The following is an 18,260-nucleotide window of genomic DNA, read 5'->3' on the forward strand; positions in this document are numbered from 1 at the left end:
CCTGGACACTGGTAGCAACAGATATGTCCGTTACAATCGTCTGTGACGAAGATGTCTGCACAGATCACATCAAAATAAAGGGTACAATCTTTTTTTTTTTTTTTCATAGATTTTAATGACAGAAATCAATTAAAAATTTTCCAGGAGGTTTTAATATCAATTATCTGCTCATTGTATGCCCAGTCTATAATTATGCTAATTCTTATGACTACTTTTTAGTACTGTGAAGCACTTTGGGCTGCAATTCTTATATAAAGGTGCTCCACAAATAAAGTTTATTATTATTATTATTACACTACACACACACAGTCGAAAAGAGACAGACGGAGCGTAGAAGTATGAATTCACACCCCTACTCCATAACGAAGTCCATTTTACACAGACCCAGTCGCTATGAGCGCTTCCATACCTCGCGCTGAGTTCCTCTGAAATGGGTCCGAATTTGAAGTGAAACTAAACTTTTTGGTTCTTCGTTGGTTGGTTGTGGTTTTGTTCACACGAGCCAGTCGACAAAACGAGCCAGTAGTTGTAAACAAAGCCGCGTGTGAACCCGCAGGTCCGAGACCGACCTCGAGAGAGAGAGACGGGAGGGTTTTCCCCCTCGCCGACCAAACCCAGCGGGTTTAAAAACGCTCCAGGGTTAGACTCAACCGTCCAGACTCCCAGAAAAAGGCAGGCGTGAGACGCGCCCTGATAATCAGTTCAGTGAATTCTCAGAAGTCTAAGGAGAGAGACCCAATTAAATTTTTTTAATTAAAAAAAAGCATCAAATATGGATGCGTTTCCCTGTCCTCTCTTTCTTTTTCAGTCCTTTGTTCTTTTTGTTCTTTTTGGCGGGATCCGCCATCTCGCCTTTGAAAGAGGACGGGCCTTTCGACGGCGATTTGCCCAAACTCTTCTTGCTCTGGTTTCCGGCGAACTTCTGTCCCGGTGTCCTGTTGAAGCGATCCTTGGCGGGACCCTTGGTGGGACCCTTGGCGGGACCCTTCTCCCTCCCCACGTGCTTAGCCTCCCTCGTTCTTCCCGCGGCCCCGACGGGGCCCTTCTGGGGCCCCTTGTCAGTCTTCCCCCGGGGGCCTCTGTGGGGAGCGGGCCCCTTCTTCTCCTTCTCCTTCTCCTTCTCCTTCCTCACGGACCTCTGCACCCGAATGGACCTCCCCTCCAGACGAGACCCGGTGAGTTTCAAAGCCAGCTGGACGGAATCTGCAGTCTGCACAGACACAGGGGGGGGGAGAGTGACCTGTGTTACTAGGTTACTGCACTCTGCACAGACAGGGGGGGGGGGGGGGGGGGGGGGGGGGAGAGTGACCTGCGTTACTAGGTTGCTAGGGCCGTCGTCCACTGAAGAAACTGTTAGCAAACCAAGATTTGTCGTGGATTTTGACAACTAATTGAACCCTCGCACTAAAGAGCCACATTGTTTTGAAGTTCATGTATTTGCAGTTGTAAAATCAATCCAAGGCACTTGGGAGTGTGAATGTGATACATCAGTAAGAAGTACTCAACCTCTTGAACTATATGTTACAGGTTATGTAATGTTGTGTCGAAATGATATTGTTGTCTTTTGAATTATTCTGATAAGATTATACCTTCAAAGTTCATACGAAGCCCAGATGTTTGTTTTTACAAAGATATGACAAAATAAAACAACAACAATTAGCCCAGAAATCTACCGGTACATTTTGACATGAAAACACAATGTATACGCAAATAAGCCAACTTCTAGAAAATGACAGAACGTGTCAGAAATGGGATAAAAGCCTTCAGGGTTGTCCTGTGCATTCTTGGCGATGTCTCGTTCTAGACAGGTGTCTACTCGCCTCAAACAGCACGTAGCCGAAACCCTTCCCCATGCCGGAGTCCTTGTCTCGCACCAAGCGCACCGCCTCCACGCTGCCGCACTCTTCAAAATGCGTTCGCAGCGCCAGTTCACCGATCTCTGTACACACACACACACACGCACACAACAAATGACAATACGCCACAAATCTTCCAAAATAATGTCAAAAGGTTCTGTGCCTGAACATCTTTTTCCCGCTCTTTCTCTTTACATTGCCCATATATGGGTAATAGACTGTAATCCTGTTGCTAGGAAACAGTTTGGTACCCCAAGTGTTATTTCCTGCCAGGTATTGCATTAGCAAACATCGCAACAGGAAATGCACTTGGGTCCACGTTTTAGAATGCTTATGTCGTCAAGGTGAACCCGTCCGTTGAGGCCTTGCACAGAATGTTTGTGTAGTTCACCTTCTTCCAACATGGCTGCCTGTAACAGAGCAACCGTTGTTTTGTATGTGGCAATAGAAGAGACAATGGTTGCCATGTGCAAAACGACGGTTGCTATGTGTTGATATACGAGAAATTATATCAACGAGAACATAATAATGTGGCGTCTTATTACTGGATCTTGTAAACAAGTCACAGTGGAAAAGTAATATTGGAATTTTCCAACGTTTTACATAATGTACTGTAGTGATCCGAGCTAGTAATATTACTCCTGACCACTAGATGGCGCCAGAAACTAGTACTCCTACCTGTAGGCTATACCTGTTTTCTCAAAAAAAAAAAAAAAAAAAAAGAGAAAAAAAAAAAGAGAAACTGGCAGCCATTATGGATCAACTCATGTACTGTGCAAGTGAACCATACATGCTTCAATAAAGAAGTGAGTTTGCTGAACCCAACGTTTCTTCATTCGATATAAGAAACATTACACTCTACCACTGCACAGAAATGAGGTATTTTCTTTTGAAAGCGGTAACCACTCGATGAGATAAGATGAGTCTGAAATTGTGGCACCCAAAAACGTTACCGAATCCACTCCGTGCCCTTAAGGAAAATGTAACTCACCGAAGGACAGGTTTCCGACGAAAATCGATCGCTTGTGATCGTGCTGCTGCTGCAAAACACAAGAACACGGGGTCAGATATTCGCCGGTAAAAAGGTGCAACAGATTGTGTGGCGATAATATTATATATAGTTATTATATAAGCTGGCTGTGACGGTGCAAGACTTACAGAGGTCTTCTGGTTGACTCTGTCCACTCTGATGTAAAAGCTTTTCTCAATCTCCATGCCGTTTCTGCAAGAAAGGTCATAACGAATAATTATATGGTCAGTAGACGCCTCTACTTCTTACTTACCTCGCACTGAAGAACCATATACATCGGTTTTAGAAATTATTTGGACAGCCCATGTATTTGCAGTTGTAAAATCAATCCAAATAATTTGGAGTGTAGAATGTGATTCATCACAAGAAAGTACTCAACCTCTACCCTCTTTAACTAACAAAACTTCCAATAAAGAAAGTTATAAAAAAAATATTAAAAGCTGCACAATCCCTTCGTGAATTCGCCCCTCAGTCTTCAGTCACTCTGAAGACAGCGATGTGTTGAAACGTCAGTGATTTTTTTGCATCCTTCTCAATATTTTTCTAAAAGATGCTCCGTGAGCTCCAGTACCTTTCTTTTTTTTAAGATTTATTTTTTTTAGCATTTTTACAGCTTCATTTTTTATGGTCAGACATGACCAACAGAGGAGGAGAGGGTGAACGGGAGAAGAGGCGGGGAAGACATGCGACAAATGATCCCCCGGGAGCGGGAGTCGAACCCGGGGCGGCCGTGTCGGTGTGCGAGGCCCTATGGTATGCGCCACGAGGGCGCCCCAGTACCTTCCTTTTTGATACAATGAGTGCAATCATAATAAAAATGTGTACAATCGTAATCAAATGTGTACAATCAATTAAAACAATTACAGATTATGGTGGAATGGTTGGTGATCACGGTTGTAAACTGTAGTAGTAGTTTTAGTGTTTGTTGTGCGATGCGTCAGGACGTACCTCTCTAACGCTTTGGAAACTCCCTCCTCGTCCTTGAAGACCACGTAGGCATTGATGCTGTTTTTCTTGGGGTGAACTTTGCGTCTGTAGAAAAATCAAAACCAGAATTCAGGGCATCTGCAGTTAAATGTAAGACTTACATTTTCTAATACCACTTAACACATTGTTTGCCGGAAACATAGATCTACGTTTTCTGTCACGGTATTTCTTTTATTAGCTATTGTTGCCATTCATAATTCAGCGGGGCACCTTGTGCATACTGTTCCGAGTGTGTCTGAGCTGGCAGACGGTCTTATACCGCCCTCTGACGCCTTCCGGCATTATTGCACCCCGTTAGAAACGTGGGTTCGTTTATTTTCCATACCGAGCTGCGGCATGGGGGCGGGTCCTAAACACTCTTGACAAAACACACGCTTGTAGGGATGGTTTGGACTACTGACCCTGCCCGCCCGTTGAAGTGCAATGCCCAACAACGTCGGAGACAGGATCGCTGTGGATAACTGGAATGGCGATGAGATTATTGGATTCTTTTTTTTGCATTACTTCAGAGACCAGGTAAGGACGCGTGAATATTAAAGGCAACCAACTTGTGTTCAGCTTTTCGTTCAGCGTTTACCTGATTGGCCACACGGCCAATCAATCAATCCACTAGCACACGCCCTTGCGGCGCGGCAGAAGCGCTGGTCGAACCAGCGGTGTTCTGTTGTGTGACTGTACTACAGCGGTGTTCTGTTGTGTGACTGTACTAAACTCTTCCACCACATGACCGACATTTGACATACAGTACACCTCCTATCTATGTTGGGATTATGTTTGGTCATGACAAAACAATAAAAATCGCTACTGTTAGTAATGCTGCCACCACCCACTTCAATGACAGAGCTCTCATATTTGCGAATGCATAAACTATATCTTAAATTATGGCGATGTGTCTAATATGGCTGTCGCGAAGTCATTGATAAGCGACAGCCATATTAGACACATAGCCATAATTTAAGATATAGTTTATGCATTCGCAAAATATGAGAGCGCGGTCATTGAAGGGCTTCGTTCTACAACGGAGCACGGCCGCTGCTGCTGGAGCTGGACCGAGTCAAGCCGGCGGCGGCGCACGGAAGCCGGGGATAAACCACCGCGTCGCCCCGCTGGCGCTTCAGGCTCAGCAGCCTCCACGAGCGAAATAACATATAACGTTACAGTTCCACACTGATGTACAGTGAGTGTCTAATATGGCTGTCGCGAAGTCATGCCTCTCCCTCTGAAAGCCCATCCACGCTGTGTTTTCTATATTATATCCACAATCATTCATCTAAAAATTGTATGGGCTTTGATTAAACATGTAACCTACACCTACTGTAACTTACTGTACCTCTGCTTCCTACAGCACAGCAGGTAATGGCGTTAATCAATGGAACGCGAAACATAATAACGTTACGCTTTCTAGTTCAGCGCATTTCATAACTGTATGGGCTTTGTTTATACACGAGTGAATCTGGTAGTTGGTTGTTAAAAACGCGAAACATAATAACGTTATGCTTTCTAGTTCAGCGCATTTCATAGCGCTCCACTGCTACCGCAGCCCAACACAAGTGCGTTGGAACAGCAGCCACAAGTTGGTTGCCCGCGCTGCCGCTCGCTTGCGCTCCTTGGATTTCATTTGGGACGACTGCGCTTGCCTGCGCGTGGGGGCGGGGCCAATCAGAGAAAAGCCGAACACAAGTTGGTTGCCTTTAATATTCACGCGGTAAGGACACCATATATGAAAGCTTGCGTTGATCTGATATTTATTTCTACAGCTATTGAAGCTATCTGTGTCTTATGTGTATGACTGTGTGGCGTTGGGTTGCAGGGGGGGGGGGGGGGGGGGGGCGCGCCGGTCTAAATCACATTGCATGCGTGCACGACGAAGGATAATAATGATGATCTATCGTTGATTTCAGGAAGATCCGATAATCAGGTGAAAAATGACAACGTGTTTATTGAATTACACAAAAACGCTGTTTTCGTGTCTTTTCCCTGGAAGTGCTCAGAAGCGGCCGGACTATGTTCATATTCAAAAAGGTATAAAACAGAAATGTACGGATGAAAAAATAATCTGTTTTTTTGCACGTTGACCAGAAGCAGCTCACTGAGACTCGAGGGAGTTATTAGACCCATAGCTATACTATAAAATATAGGTTAGGTCTACAAACTACAACTACGTTTACATGGGTTTAATGGGCGGCACGGAAAGGGGTCACTTCCCGGAAGGGGCGTGGCACTCAATGTGTTAAGAGCAAAATGTAATACCAATTTCACGACCGTACTAGCAACAAAAGTAGCAACACTGAGCTGGTGGCTGCACTTGGGCGCCAATTTAAATTCTTGCATGTTCCATACGAGCTCTCGTCAGACGCACAAAGCTCCCGCTAGCCCCGCAGAAAACAACGACTTGAATACAAAAACATTTCATATATTTAATATAAGGCTGTCAATCGATTAAAATATTTAATCTGATTAATCGCATGATTGTCCAGTTAGCTCGCGATTAATCGCACATTTTTTATCTGTTCTAAATCTACCTTAAACAGATATTTTTCAAGTTGTAATAATCAACATGAGTCAACAAATGCTTGCTTTATGCAGCCATTTAACACAAAAGGATGACCCTCATGCATTGCAAATTTGCATCAAATTCAAAACAGAGTGATGCACAAAATAACTTAAAGATACTTAATGAAAGTTAAATATATTTAATCAAAGTTAAAGATACTTAATGAAAGTTGAAGATACTTAATGAAAGTTAAAGATACTTAATGAAAGTTAAATATATTTAATCAAAGTTAAAGATACTTAACCCATTCAGTGCCAACCACGAGTATAGTCGGGTTAACTCGCCATCGCTTGAGTGCCAATCACGAGTATAGTCGGGTTTTAGTCGTTATTTCTTTTATTAGCGATATCCATTCATTTTTCATCCATCCAGCCTGACGTTATCATTGGGAATGGGTCTGAGCTCGCAAAGGGCAAATACCGCCGCCTATCGTCTCCCGGATGGTATTGCACATCATTGGATTGGATTGGCTGGGACTGTGCATCAAAAAAATAAGTCCGGTCCAGGTTTTACTTCTCGGGCATGCAGCTGGATACTATTGCATTGACTGGGGGGACTGGGAGCATCGTGGATTATGTGTTTTGGACTATAACGTTGGATCAATGGACGCAATCGATATTTAGAATGGCGATCAGGAATTGGATTAATCTTTTTGCATGACATCAGATGTGAGGTAAGGCCTTTATGTTACGAATCTTGGGGTAATCAGATGTTCCTTTTTCCACCATCGGAGCGTGTGTGTGTGAGGTTCACACCGACCAAAGTACGGAGAAGCGATTTTTCAGACCCCGCTTCTCTTCGTGCATGAGGACACATACTATCGATAATCTAGCGTTTATTTGAAAACGATTCATAAATCAGCCGAAAAATGACGTGTTTTGTGTATTCCACTAAAGGGCTATTATCGTGTCTTTCTCTGGAATTACTAGAAATCTCCAAAACTATACTCGTATTCAAACCGGTATAAAACGGAAATGTACCGATGAAAAAACAATCCGTTTCATACATGTTGACTGCAAGCAAGTCATTGATAAGCGACGGGTGTATTAGACCCATAGCCATAATTTAAGATATAGTTTAAGCGTTCGCAAATATCCCCGTCCTCCCATTGATTAAAGCGGTGGCAATCTAGACCTAATTTCCCGGAAGGGGCGTGGCACTCAATGTGTTAATGAAAGTTGAAGACACTTAATGAAAGTTAAAGATGCTTACTGAATTGCAGCAACTTTGCGGGACATGGCAGGATCCTCTCGTATCTGCAGGGAGACAGGTTCAGTTATACAATAATCAATATTGAGACATCGGTCTGAACTCACGACAAAAATTAACCTATGAAGTAAACGTTTATATCAAACTACCCATTCTAGTACTTACCACAGAGCGAAACCGGATGGACTCAATGGCACCCTTATCCCTGAACAGAATTTGCAGTGTCTAAAAATTGTAATAAAAACACACAAACATATTAAATCATTCTGCCTGTTGAATACACATTATGTCAACAATATCCACTGTGGGCTTTACACAAAGCACAAAGCATTATGGGAGCTGCTGTTAGGGCCAGAGTGGCTGTGAGAGAGAGAGAGAGAGAGTGAGTGAGTGAGTGAGTGAGTGAGTGAGTGAGTGAGTGAGTGAGTGAGTGAGTGAGTGAGTGAGTGAGTGAGTGAGTGAGTGAGTGAGTGAGTGAGTGAGTGAGTGAGTGAGTGAGTGAGTGAGTGAGTGAGTGAGTGAGTGAGTGAGTGAGTGAGTGAGTGAGTGAGTGAGTGAGTGAGTGAGTGAGTGAGTGAGTGAGTGAGTGAGTGAGTGAGTGAGTGAGTGAGTGAGTGAGTGAGTGAGTGAGTGAGTGAGTGAGTGAGTGAGTGAGTGAGTGAGTGGGTGAGTGAGTGCCACGACATACATAGATTAACATACTAGAAAAAGATTCAGGCTTTAAACATTATGGAAAACATTATGGATGTTAAATGTTTACCATCACCCCTGACCGTTAACATCACCCCTGACCGTTAACATCACCCCTGACCGTTAACATCACCCCTGACCGTTTCCCCGGTACCTTCTTAGCCTCTTGACCGTTTCCCCGGTACCTTCTTAGCCTCCTGACCGTTTCCCCGGTACCTTCTTAGCTTCCTGACTGTTTCCCTGGTACCTTCTTAGCTTCCTGACTTGTTTCCCTGGTACCTTCTTAGCTTCCTGACTGTTTCCCCGGTACCTTCTTAGCTTCCTGACTGTTTCCCTGGTACCTTCTTAGCCTCCTGACCGTTTCCCTGGTACCTTCCTGACTGTTTCCTTGGTACCTTCCTGACTGTTTCCCCGGTACCTTCTTAGCCTCCTGACTGTTTCCCTGGTACCTTCTTAGCCTCCTGACTGTTTCCCTGGTACCTTCCCGACTGTTTCCCTGGTACCTTCCTGACTGTTTCCCTGGTACCTTCCTGACTGTTTCCCCGGTACCTTCTTAGCCTCCTGACTGTTTCCCTGGTACCTTCCTGACTGTTTCCCTGGTACCTTCCTGACTGTTTCCCTGGTACCTTCCTGACTGTTTCCCTGGTACCTTCCTGACTGTTTCCCTGGTACCTTCCTGACTGTTTCCCTGGTACCTTCCTGACTGTTTCCCTGGTACCTTCCTGACTGTTTCCCTGGTACCTTCCTGACTGTTTCCCTGGTACCTTCCTGACTGTTTCCCCGGTACCTTCCTGACTGTTTCCCTGGTACCTTCTTAGCTTCCTGACTGTTTCCCTGGTACCTTCTTAGCTTCCTGACTGTTTCCCTGGTACCTTCCTGACTGTTTCCCTGGTATCTTCCTGACTGTTTCCCTGGTACCTTCCTGACTGTTTCCCTGGTACCTTCCTGACTGTTTCCCTGGTACCTTCCTGACTGTTTCCCTGGTACCTTCTTGGTGCAGCTGGTCGGCAGGTTGCCGACGAACACGGTCCTCTTCTGCTTGACCCTCTCCTCCGCCATGTCGGCTGCCGTCCTCTGCCTCTTCCTCGGCCTACCCCACTCCTCTCCGACTGCTCCCGGCCCCTCGCCCAGGTCCACCGCTTTCCTTTTGGTCTTCTTGGGCCCCGCTTTCCCCCGCTCGGCCTCATCTGCGTTCTGTAAGGCACACTCCCTGGTGAGAGAAAGTGAAAGTAGTCAGGGTTCCTGTGGGATGCAAGTCAGGGTTCCTGTGGGATGTAAGTCAGGGTTCCTGTGGGATGTAAGTCAGGGTTCCTGTGGGATGTAAGTCAGGGTTCCTGTGGGATGTAAGTCAGGGTTCCTGTGGGATGTAAGTCAGGGTTCCTGTGGGATGTAAGTCAGGGTTCCTGTGGGATGTAAGTCAGGGTTCCTGTGGGATGTAAGTCAAGGTTCCTGTGGGATGCAAGTCAGGGTTCCTGTGGGATGTAAGTCAGGGTTCCTGTGGGATGTAAGTCAGGGTTCCTGTGGGATGTAAGTCATGGTTACTGTGGAATGTAGTCAAGGTTCCTGCAGGTTTCACCAAGTTACATTTAAGACTTTTTAAGACCACTTTGAACACTGACAAAAAAAAGTAACACAGTAAACAAGATACAGAGAAGTTATCGCAACAAACATAGAAGTAACTTCCTAATCAAATACACTTTTAAGACCCCCTGGCGCCCATTTGAGTGTAGTCTTTTGAGAGAAGAGACCCAGAGCTTTCGATGGGCTTTCGAATAAATAAATAAACGACACTTCCCAGCTCACGCCAGCCCCTGTCAATCATCTTGTCAGACTTCTCTTTCAGTTTCCCCCCCCCCCCCCCCCCTCTTTATTTTCGGGATCATATGTGGAACAAACCTGAACGTTATTGCCATAAATTAGAGCGCAGTTAGTTTCTCTACCTTTCTGAGAGAGAAATTTAGTTTACATTATAAAAAATTTACTGTACTTACAGTATATTTCATTCATGGTTTTTGCTGCACGCCTGGTGATACTAAATCCAGATTGAACTCCGACATTGGAAAGGGGAGATTTGGCCTGATCCATAGATGTGCGACTTGGCCATAATAAGGTCATTTATAGGCCTGATATTCTATAATCATATTTCAAATTGCATGTGTCCGGATGGTTCAGTACTGTATCTACAAAACCTTCTGTTTAATAATCCCTTTATTAATTTGCTTCGATTTTTTTGTACACGTGATCTCAAGAAGGTCCTGAATGAGCTCATCATGTCTGAGAAAATTGATATTCTCCTTTGGTTCATTACAATTTACTCAAGCCTAGTAACAGGCACAATATTTCTGACACTGGGAATACATTCCCTGAGATCCATAGATGTCCCTAGATACCAGGAACATGCAAATGACCTTGTAGAAGTGGAGCAATCTTCCATTTACTTAGGTGTGTATTTTTAGGCGGATTTTCAGAAAATAGGGCTAGGGGCCTAGGGCTTAACCAATTCTGCGCCAAAGACGAGTTAACTCGTTATAGCTAGGGATTGGTACTGTTCCCATTTTAGTACTTTAGTCTCTAAAAATGTTATCTACCTACCCCAGTTGTGAAAAAAAAATCCAAACTTCAAATAACCACACTTTCGACCGTTTTCGGCTTGCCATTGCCCCGACCGCTTTGTTGTTGAATCAAGTCAAATCCTAGGTAAGCGTATATTGTGCGCGTGAACGTTGACGTGAAGAAGAAAAAAAAGTTAAAAAACAAAAATAGTAAAAAAATAAAGATTTTACAGTACCGAAATCTGGCACAGACGGATCTCACGTGAATCGTTACTCGGTAGTACCGACGTGATTCGGTAGGTACCTTTAAAAGTACCTAATTCGGTACCCATCCCTAGTTATAGCCCGCCAATCAAATAGCGCCAACAACGAGTAAACTCGTTGTTATGATCGTTATTTCTTTTATTCGCTATTTCCATTCATAATTCATCCAGCAAGGCTCTGGGAAAATCTGGCACTCTGTCTGAGATCGCAACGGCCCGATACCGCCTCCTGGTGGTATTCGGCCGATGTTGCACTTACTTTCTGCAGGAAGCTTGGCTCTGTGCGTCGGTGAATGTCGTCCGGGCGCAGTTATTTTGTAACGTGGATCCAGATACACAGTCGAGTGCATTGAATCGCCTTCGAGACGCAAGAATCAATATGCTTTTGGAGCTTATGGCGTCGGCCAAACGGAAATACGATCTAGCAGATGGCAATCAAATAATTGGAATATTCTTTCTGCAGTCTCATCGGCCAGAGGTAAGAGCAATCCAACGTTAATTCCAGCTTGATTGTCCATTTCTTTCATTGCAAACGATCTGATCAACGTATGCTGCTGTACTAACGAATGCCGTTAATGACAATCAATTAATCATAAATGACCCCCCCCCCCCCCCCCATTTCATTGCATGCATGATGGAACATAATATATACCGATTATATGCATTTAAATTTTGTATTGTAGCGTGTATAGGGACGAAATGCCAATGGATTAAGTATAATATGCATCGCGGCCCATTACTAGCCTTCCAGGAATTACCCCAGACCACTCTAAAAACATACTTATATTCACCACGGTATAAAACGACAATGTATGGATGGAAAAAATATTACTTTCCCACATCTTGAACGAGATACCCGATGTCGAACGGGCCATAGTATTGCAGATATAGCTATAATATTTAAATAGTTATAGCCCTGCAAACAAGGTGAGCGACTCCCACCGTTCACAGCGCTGGCGGTAGCTACTAAAAATAAAAATAAAAATAAACTTTACTACTATAGGATGCTGATATTGCGTGGCAGCTATTGTGTTAAGAGGTTAAAAATGTCAAATTAAATATCACATGTACAAGTATTCACACCCTTTGCCTTGACACTACGACTGGGGTGTAAAGTACTTGAGTAATTGTACTTCGTTACAATACTTAAGTACTGTTTTTGGGGATTTGTACTTTACTCAAGTTTGATTAGGTTTGTATACTTGTACTTTTACTCAATTACATTTCAGAGAAAGAAAAAGTACTTTTTACTCCTTACATTTAAAATGCACACCTACAAAGTACAAAGTACAAATCTAGCAGGTCCAACTATTTTAATTATTATATTTGTTTCTCTGGCCGAACTATAACGTTAACGTTATTAATCCTGCGGCCGCAATTTATTTAAAAACAGCCAAATCAAATCCCCCATCAATGGCAAATTAACCCGCCCATACCCATGCTGATTGGTCCTTGTGCAAGACTAGAAAGCGGGGGATCTTTGATTAAACACCTGCTATCCGAAGAATAGACAGTCAGAAAAAAAGTTTTTACTTTTAAGTACATTTAAAGGTAGAAACTTTTTGACTTTTTACTCACGTGTGTTTTTAGCCAGATACTCTGACTTTTACTTGAGTACGATTTTGAGACGGTACCCATACTTTCACTTAAAAGTATAATTTCTGGGTACTTTTTACAGCCCTGCACGACGACATGCAAGTCCTCCTCTCGCTCACCTCTTCTCCAGCTGCTGGTCCGCCTCCGTCTTCTCTTTCTCCTTCTTTCCCTTGTTGTGGAGCTGAGGCTGCTTGGCCACCGGGCCGCGCTGCTCCTCCTTCACCTCCGCCTTCACAAGCTGCCATGGCAACAACGACAACACAACCCGCATTAAAAACTAGCACATATTTTGGGACAGAATATTTAGTCAGCTAAATGACTAAATGTAATAGCGATATGGTCAACTTATCCACAGAGCATCTACTATGTACTATGCTACTATGTCTATACTACTATGTCTTCTATACAACTATCTACTATGCTACTATGTCTATTAGGGCTGACCCCTATTAGTCGACTAATCGGACTGGCCAACCTCTTAGTGGAATATATAAAAAATCTTTTAATTTTTTTTTAATCATTCTTTCCAAAAGAAAAGAGGCCTAGAAGCGTGGCTAACGCTAATGGCACGCATACCAGAGGCTAACTGCCTACGAAAACAGGCACAGAGGCACTGAAAGAGGATTTCACCCATCTAATGAACACACTAGACTAGACAAATATCAAGATGTAACGTCACAGTGCCCAAATGCGGCCACTCTTATTGTCTGGGACCAAATACGGCCACGCCCCACTCCCAGCAAAAAGTGGGAATCTCTAGAATGGGTTTGGGGCGCCGCTGTATACGGAAGTAGCTCTCAAGGTGACGATTAGACAACACTTTTTTGTTGTCAGTAGATGGCAGCATTGGTTTAAAATTAAAGGCTGAAAATGTTGAGAACTACAACACTGCATTTCCCAAGAGCGTTAGCACAGGTCGCAGGTCACTGGGATGTGTCTATATTCTCCGACGTGATCTGAACAGCGTTAAACTATTACTGCGACCTCGGTATAGCGACCGAGAATGGCCAACTAATTATCTTAACAAAAGTGCGCTGGTAGCGTTACATATGTTGTCTAAAGGGGGACATATGGTACAATTTGAGATTCTAATGATAATCGGCATATAAAGGACAAGATAAAGCATCGTTAATTTGTAAGAAACCTCAATGAAAATGGCGCAGGGTGCTATTGTTATGAAAATGTGATAGAATCCTATAAAAATGTGGACGCATTTGGCCTACGTTCCGTTATCCATCAGTGGACCAATTGCATGATTTTGCAGAGGACAAGAAGCCTTCAGTCGACTCCTTCAGACATTAAGCACCCCCCACAGCCCAAATGGAATGATACATTTAAAAAAAAAAATAAATAAAAAATATCATACTTTTCTTTTTAACCAATAGTCAACTAACGGCAAATTTTGGCCAATCAGTCGACCATCCAAATCCTTAGTCGGGGACAGCCCTAATGTCTATACTACTATTGTTATATTGTGAGCATTATATACCGAAGATATTTATATTGAGATGCAATAGCTTATGTTTCTGTTAAGCCTTAAGGGATATTATTTCTAGGACTACAGGAATGTATTTCCATATCCGGGTTGTCTAGTTCCCGGCATTACCGCTGAGCAGTGTAAGCCGACAGTAACGTGTATGTATGACTCTCCATGTTTCTCCCGTCTACATAAAGTACAAACCATAAGTTGTCATGTGGCCTTATTACTTTTTAGAGGTTACCACAACTATCTACTATGCCAATATGTCTATACTACTAATGCTACCGTGTCTATACTACTGTGTCTATACTACCACCTACTACACTAATATTGTCTATAAATGGTAAATGGTGCATTTATAACAGCTTTTATCCAAAGCGCTTTACAATTTTTTTTGTTCCTCACCCATTCACTCGGCGGTGGCAGAGGTAACCATTAGGGTTGGGCACCGAGAACCGGTTCTAATAGGAACCGGTTCCTAACTTCCTGCACCTCAAAGGATCGGAATCAAGAATCGTTTAGAACAGGAATCGAAATGGAGAATCGGAACCGGAATCGTTCAAATCCAAACGATGCCCGACCCTAGTCACCATGCAAGGTGCCAACCTGCCCATCGGGAGGTTAAGAGGGGTTAAGTGTCTTGCTCAAGGACACTTTGACACACTGCCCGGGAATCGAACCAGGAACCTTCTGACTACCAGACGACGGGTCTACCTCCTGAGCCTATGCAAGATAGACTTTTTTTTATTCTATCTATTTATTTTTGGGCTTTTCTGTATTTTTTTCTATTTTGTCGCCCCGTCTATACAACTGTCTATACCACTTACCAGAGTTGTAATTCTCCTGCTGACTTGTTGTACACAACTTGGAAGTCGCTTTGGATAAAAGCGTTCAGCTAAATGACTAAATGTAATAGCAATATGGTCAACCTATCCACAGATCAAAGGAAGTAGCTACATCCTGTAGGTACAAAATAAATCCTTACAAAAGGGACTAAACACGTTTCGCAATTATGCCACAACAATGTGGAACGCCAGTACCCACAGCCGTAAAAGAATGTGAATCCCTACCCACCTTCGAAACCGCTCTAAAAAAGCACCTACGGGAGGCCGCCATTTGAAACTGGCCCCGGTAAATGTCCAACGTATATAGTCTCTTTTAGAAACTCTGTCTGTAAATAAACAGTACTGTATATCTGTATATCTTGTATGTCACGAATGTCTGGATGTAACAGTACTGTATATCTGTATGTCGTGTACCGGTATGTCATACATGTTATGAATTGAAAATGGGGGGACCCTGATGTAAACAAGACGAAAGTCTTTCTCTGGTCTGCATCCCCTTAACAATTGTGTGTATTGAGCCGTACTGTATATTGTACCCATTCTGCAATCCGTTAAATACAATTTCCAATCAATCAATCAATCAATCCCTCACCTTGGGTGCGGGGACAAACACAAGGGGTGCGGCTGCAGGGGCTGTGCTGAACAGGCTGGACAAAGACCCAGAGCCTGAGTCCTTTGGAAACAAGCTCCCCGACACCTCGCCCACCACATAATCCACAGGACGCTCGCCAGGGGCGCTCTCCTCACTGCGAACACACGATATAAGACACCGTTAAATTGGCACACGTTTAATTTCAGCAAGAGCTTCTGGGTTTCTCAGATTGGCATAAACGTCAGCAACTTAATTAATGCGAGTAGGGAAATATCATCATGTCATATAGTTCCGTGTTAAATACATATTTCTCTGTACAAAGCTTTAACTAGTCCGACTAGGCAAGGTCACTAGGCGACAGTGTTCTTATGGCAACGACCAAGGTTGAGGAGATATGACAATTTTGGCCTGGATTGATTGATTGATTGAATTACTTGTTTAGTTTAGGAATAAGGGGCAGGTAACTATCAGATTTATTCGTCTTCCTGCTCCTTTTGTCCATGGTATGATATTTATGATTGTGCATGAAGAAACTCTGATTGTATTGATTCCATGTGGCAAATAAAAACTCTGAATCTGAATTGATTGATTGATTGAAAACTTTATTAACAGATTGCAGAATGGGTACAGTACAGTACAGCTCAATACATACAATTGTTAAGGGGATGCAGACCAGAGAAAGACTTTCGTCTTGTTTACATCAGGGTCCCCCATTTTCAATTCATCAGGACATATATGACATACATCATGACATACAGATAGACAGTACTGCTACATCTATACATTTATGACATACCAGATTTGCAAATACAGTACTGTTTGTGATACAAAAAGAGTCCAGAAAAGAGAGTATATACATTTGACGTAAAAACTGTACATTGGAGGAGGTTGGGTGGGGTTGGGTTGGGTGGGCGGGTTGGGAACACTTTACAAGCAAAACTGTAGATTGGAATATTGACAAAACCATACGTAATTTACTGTACATTGGAGGGGGTTGGGTTAGGACATTTACAGGGGCCAGTTTCGAATTGCAGTCTCCCGTAGGTGTTCTTTGAGAAGTGTTTTTGAAAGTGGGTAGTGATTCACATTCCTTTACAGCTTTGGGTAGGGTTTTCCACATTGATGTGGCATAATTGCGAAACGTGTTTAGTCCCTTGTTTGAGCCGAATCTGGGTTTAACATGATTTGTGGAGCTCCCTCTGGTGTTGTGGTCGTGGTATTCACTGACCTTTGGGAAGTATTTTGACATGTACATGGGTACCTTGGTCGTGTAGTGTATCTTGTAGACCAGGTCCATTGCAAGTTGCTGTACTCTGTCGTCTACTCTAAGCCATCCTAGGTTGTCAAAGTGGGCAGGGGTGAGGTGGGTTCTAGGAGTCAGGTCAAGCAGTAGTCTGACCAGTTTGTTTTGAGATGTTTGTAATTTTGTTTTTAGCGCCTTTGAGGTGCTTTGGTACCATGAGGTGCACGCATAGTCGTAGTACCCTTGAATGAGTGCTCCTGCCAGAGTCTTCAGTTCATTCCTCTCATCTTTATTATTAAGTTGGTATCCAATGTACAGTTTCTACGTCAAATGTATATACTCTCTTTTCTGGACTCTTTTCGTATCACAAACAGTACTGTATTTGCAAATCTGGTATGTCATACATGTATAGATGTAGGCAGCAGTACTGTCTATCTGTATGTCATATATGTTATGATGAATTGAAAATGGGGGACCCTGATGTAAACAAGACGAAAGTCTGGTCTGCATCCCCTTACAATTGTATGTATTGAGCTGTACAGTTGTACTGTACCCATTCTGCAATATGTTAATAAAGTTTTCAATCAATCAATGTAAGTCATGTCGATTATGTATTCATGGTAAGTTCTGACCAGAGCTCTTTGTCACTTTCTAGTCAGACGCTCGTCTTTTTCTATGGCCATGGAAAACAGAAATCAACTAAAAAAGTTCTATATTTTTATATATACAAATTGATTCGCCTGAATTTCTACATCATACTGTGTTGGCCCATTTTAGAACATTCCACAACATTAACTTGCAATGTGAATTAAAAGAAACACCGAGCACAAGAAGCTACTACCTGGCATTAGTTAACGTTAGCTGATTGATTGAACATTTTAATGAACAGATTGCAGAATGGGTACAATACAGTACAGCTAAAAAATACACACAATTGTTAAGGGGATGCAGACCACAGAAAGACTTTCGTCTTGTTTACATCAGGGTCACCCATTTTCAATTCATAGTGAAACGTTGCTACCGCTGGCTAAACTAATTTATGATGGTTGAAGAGAAAATGACAAACCTCTCTCGATTCATTTTCTTTTTCATGGTCAGCTTGGAGACAAGGTCCAGGTTCTAAATATAGGTAGCGTTAAAGTACTTGAGTTATTGCAGGACTGTTTATATTAAGTGTTTATATTAATAACTCATGTAATCTTTTTCTCACGTTTTCCTTCCATGCATTGGTCCGTCAGCGGTATTGTTCCCCCAACTCAACGGTTACTGTAGAAGGTTCCTATATATTTCAATAGGGTCCAGCTGCAGCGCCGGAGAATCCTCTCACTGGGCAAGCCTGTGGCAGCCACAGAGGGCGCGCCGC

At 43.2% G+C, this 18,260-nt stretch overlaps 1 protein-coding gene across 1 annotated transcript; it reads right to left on the bottom strand.

The window, feature by feature from the left end:
• Positions 1-89: 89 nt before the first annotated feature.
• On the bottom strand, positions 90-18,156 carry rbm34 (RNA binding motif protein 34). Its single transcript, XM_084318620.1, has 12 exons — positions 18,108-18,156; positions 17,964-18,016; positions 15,655-15,808; positions 12,857-12,975; positions 9,314-9,536; positions 7,802-7,861; positions 7,640-7,683; positions 3,835-3,918; positions 3,015-3,078; positions 2,848-2,896; positions 1,821-1,939; positions 90-1,210 (listed from the first exon to the last, which is right to left on the bottom strand). The coding sequence occupies exons 2-12, from the start codon at positions 17,987-17,989 to the stop codon at positions 767-769; spliced, it is 1,386 nt and encodes a 461-aa protein (XP_084174746.1). The 5' UTR covers positions 17,990-18,016; positions 18,108-18,156; the 3' UTR covers positions 90-766.
• Between the last annotated feature and the right edge of the window lie 104 nt (positions 18,157-18,260).

Source organism: Notolepis coatsorum (assembly GCF_963971535.1).
Source record: "Notolepis coatsorum genome assembly, chromosome: 7".
In the NCBI taxonomy this organism is placed as follows: Eukaryota; Metazoa; Chordata; class Actinopteri; order Aulopiformes; family Paralepididae; genus Notolepis; species Notolepis coatsorum.

What these genes read in the sequence shown, in the direction of transcription:
- rbm34 (XM_084318620.1), bottom strand. Translation starts at nt 17,989, where the DNA reads ATGAAAAAGAAAATGAATCGAGAGAG. An exon ending in GACCAGCAGCTGGAGAAGAG is followed by an intron (nt 9,537 to 12,856) that starts GTGAGCGAGAGG and finishes TTCTCTCACCAG; the next exon opens with GGAGTGTGCCTTACAGAACG. An exon ending in CCATCCGGTTTCGCTCTGTG is followed by an intron (nt 7,684 to 7,801) that starts GTAAGTACTAGA and finishes GTCTCCCTGCAG; the next exon opens with ATACGAGAGGATCCTGCCAT.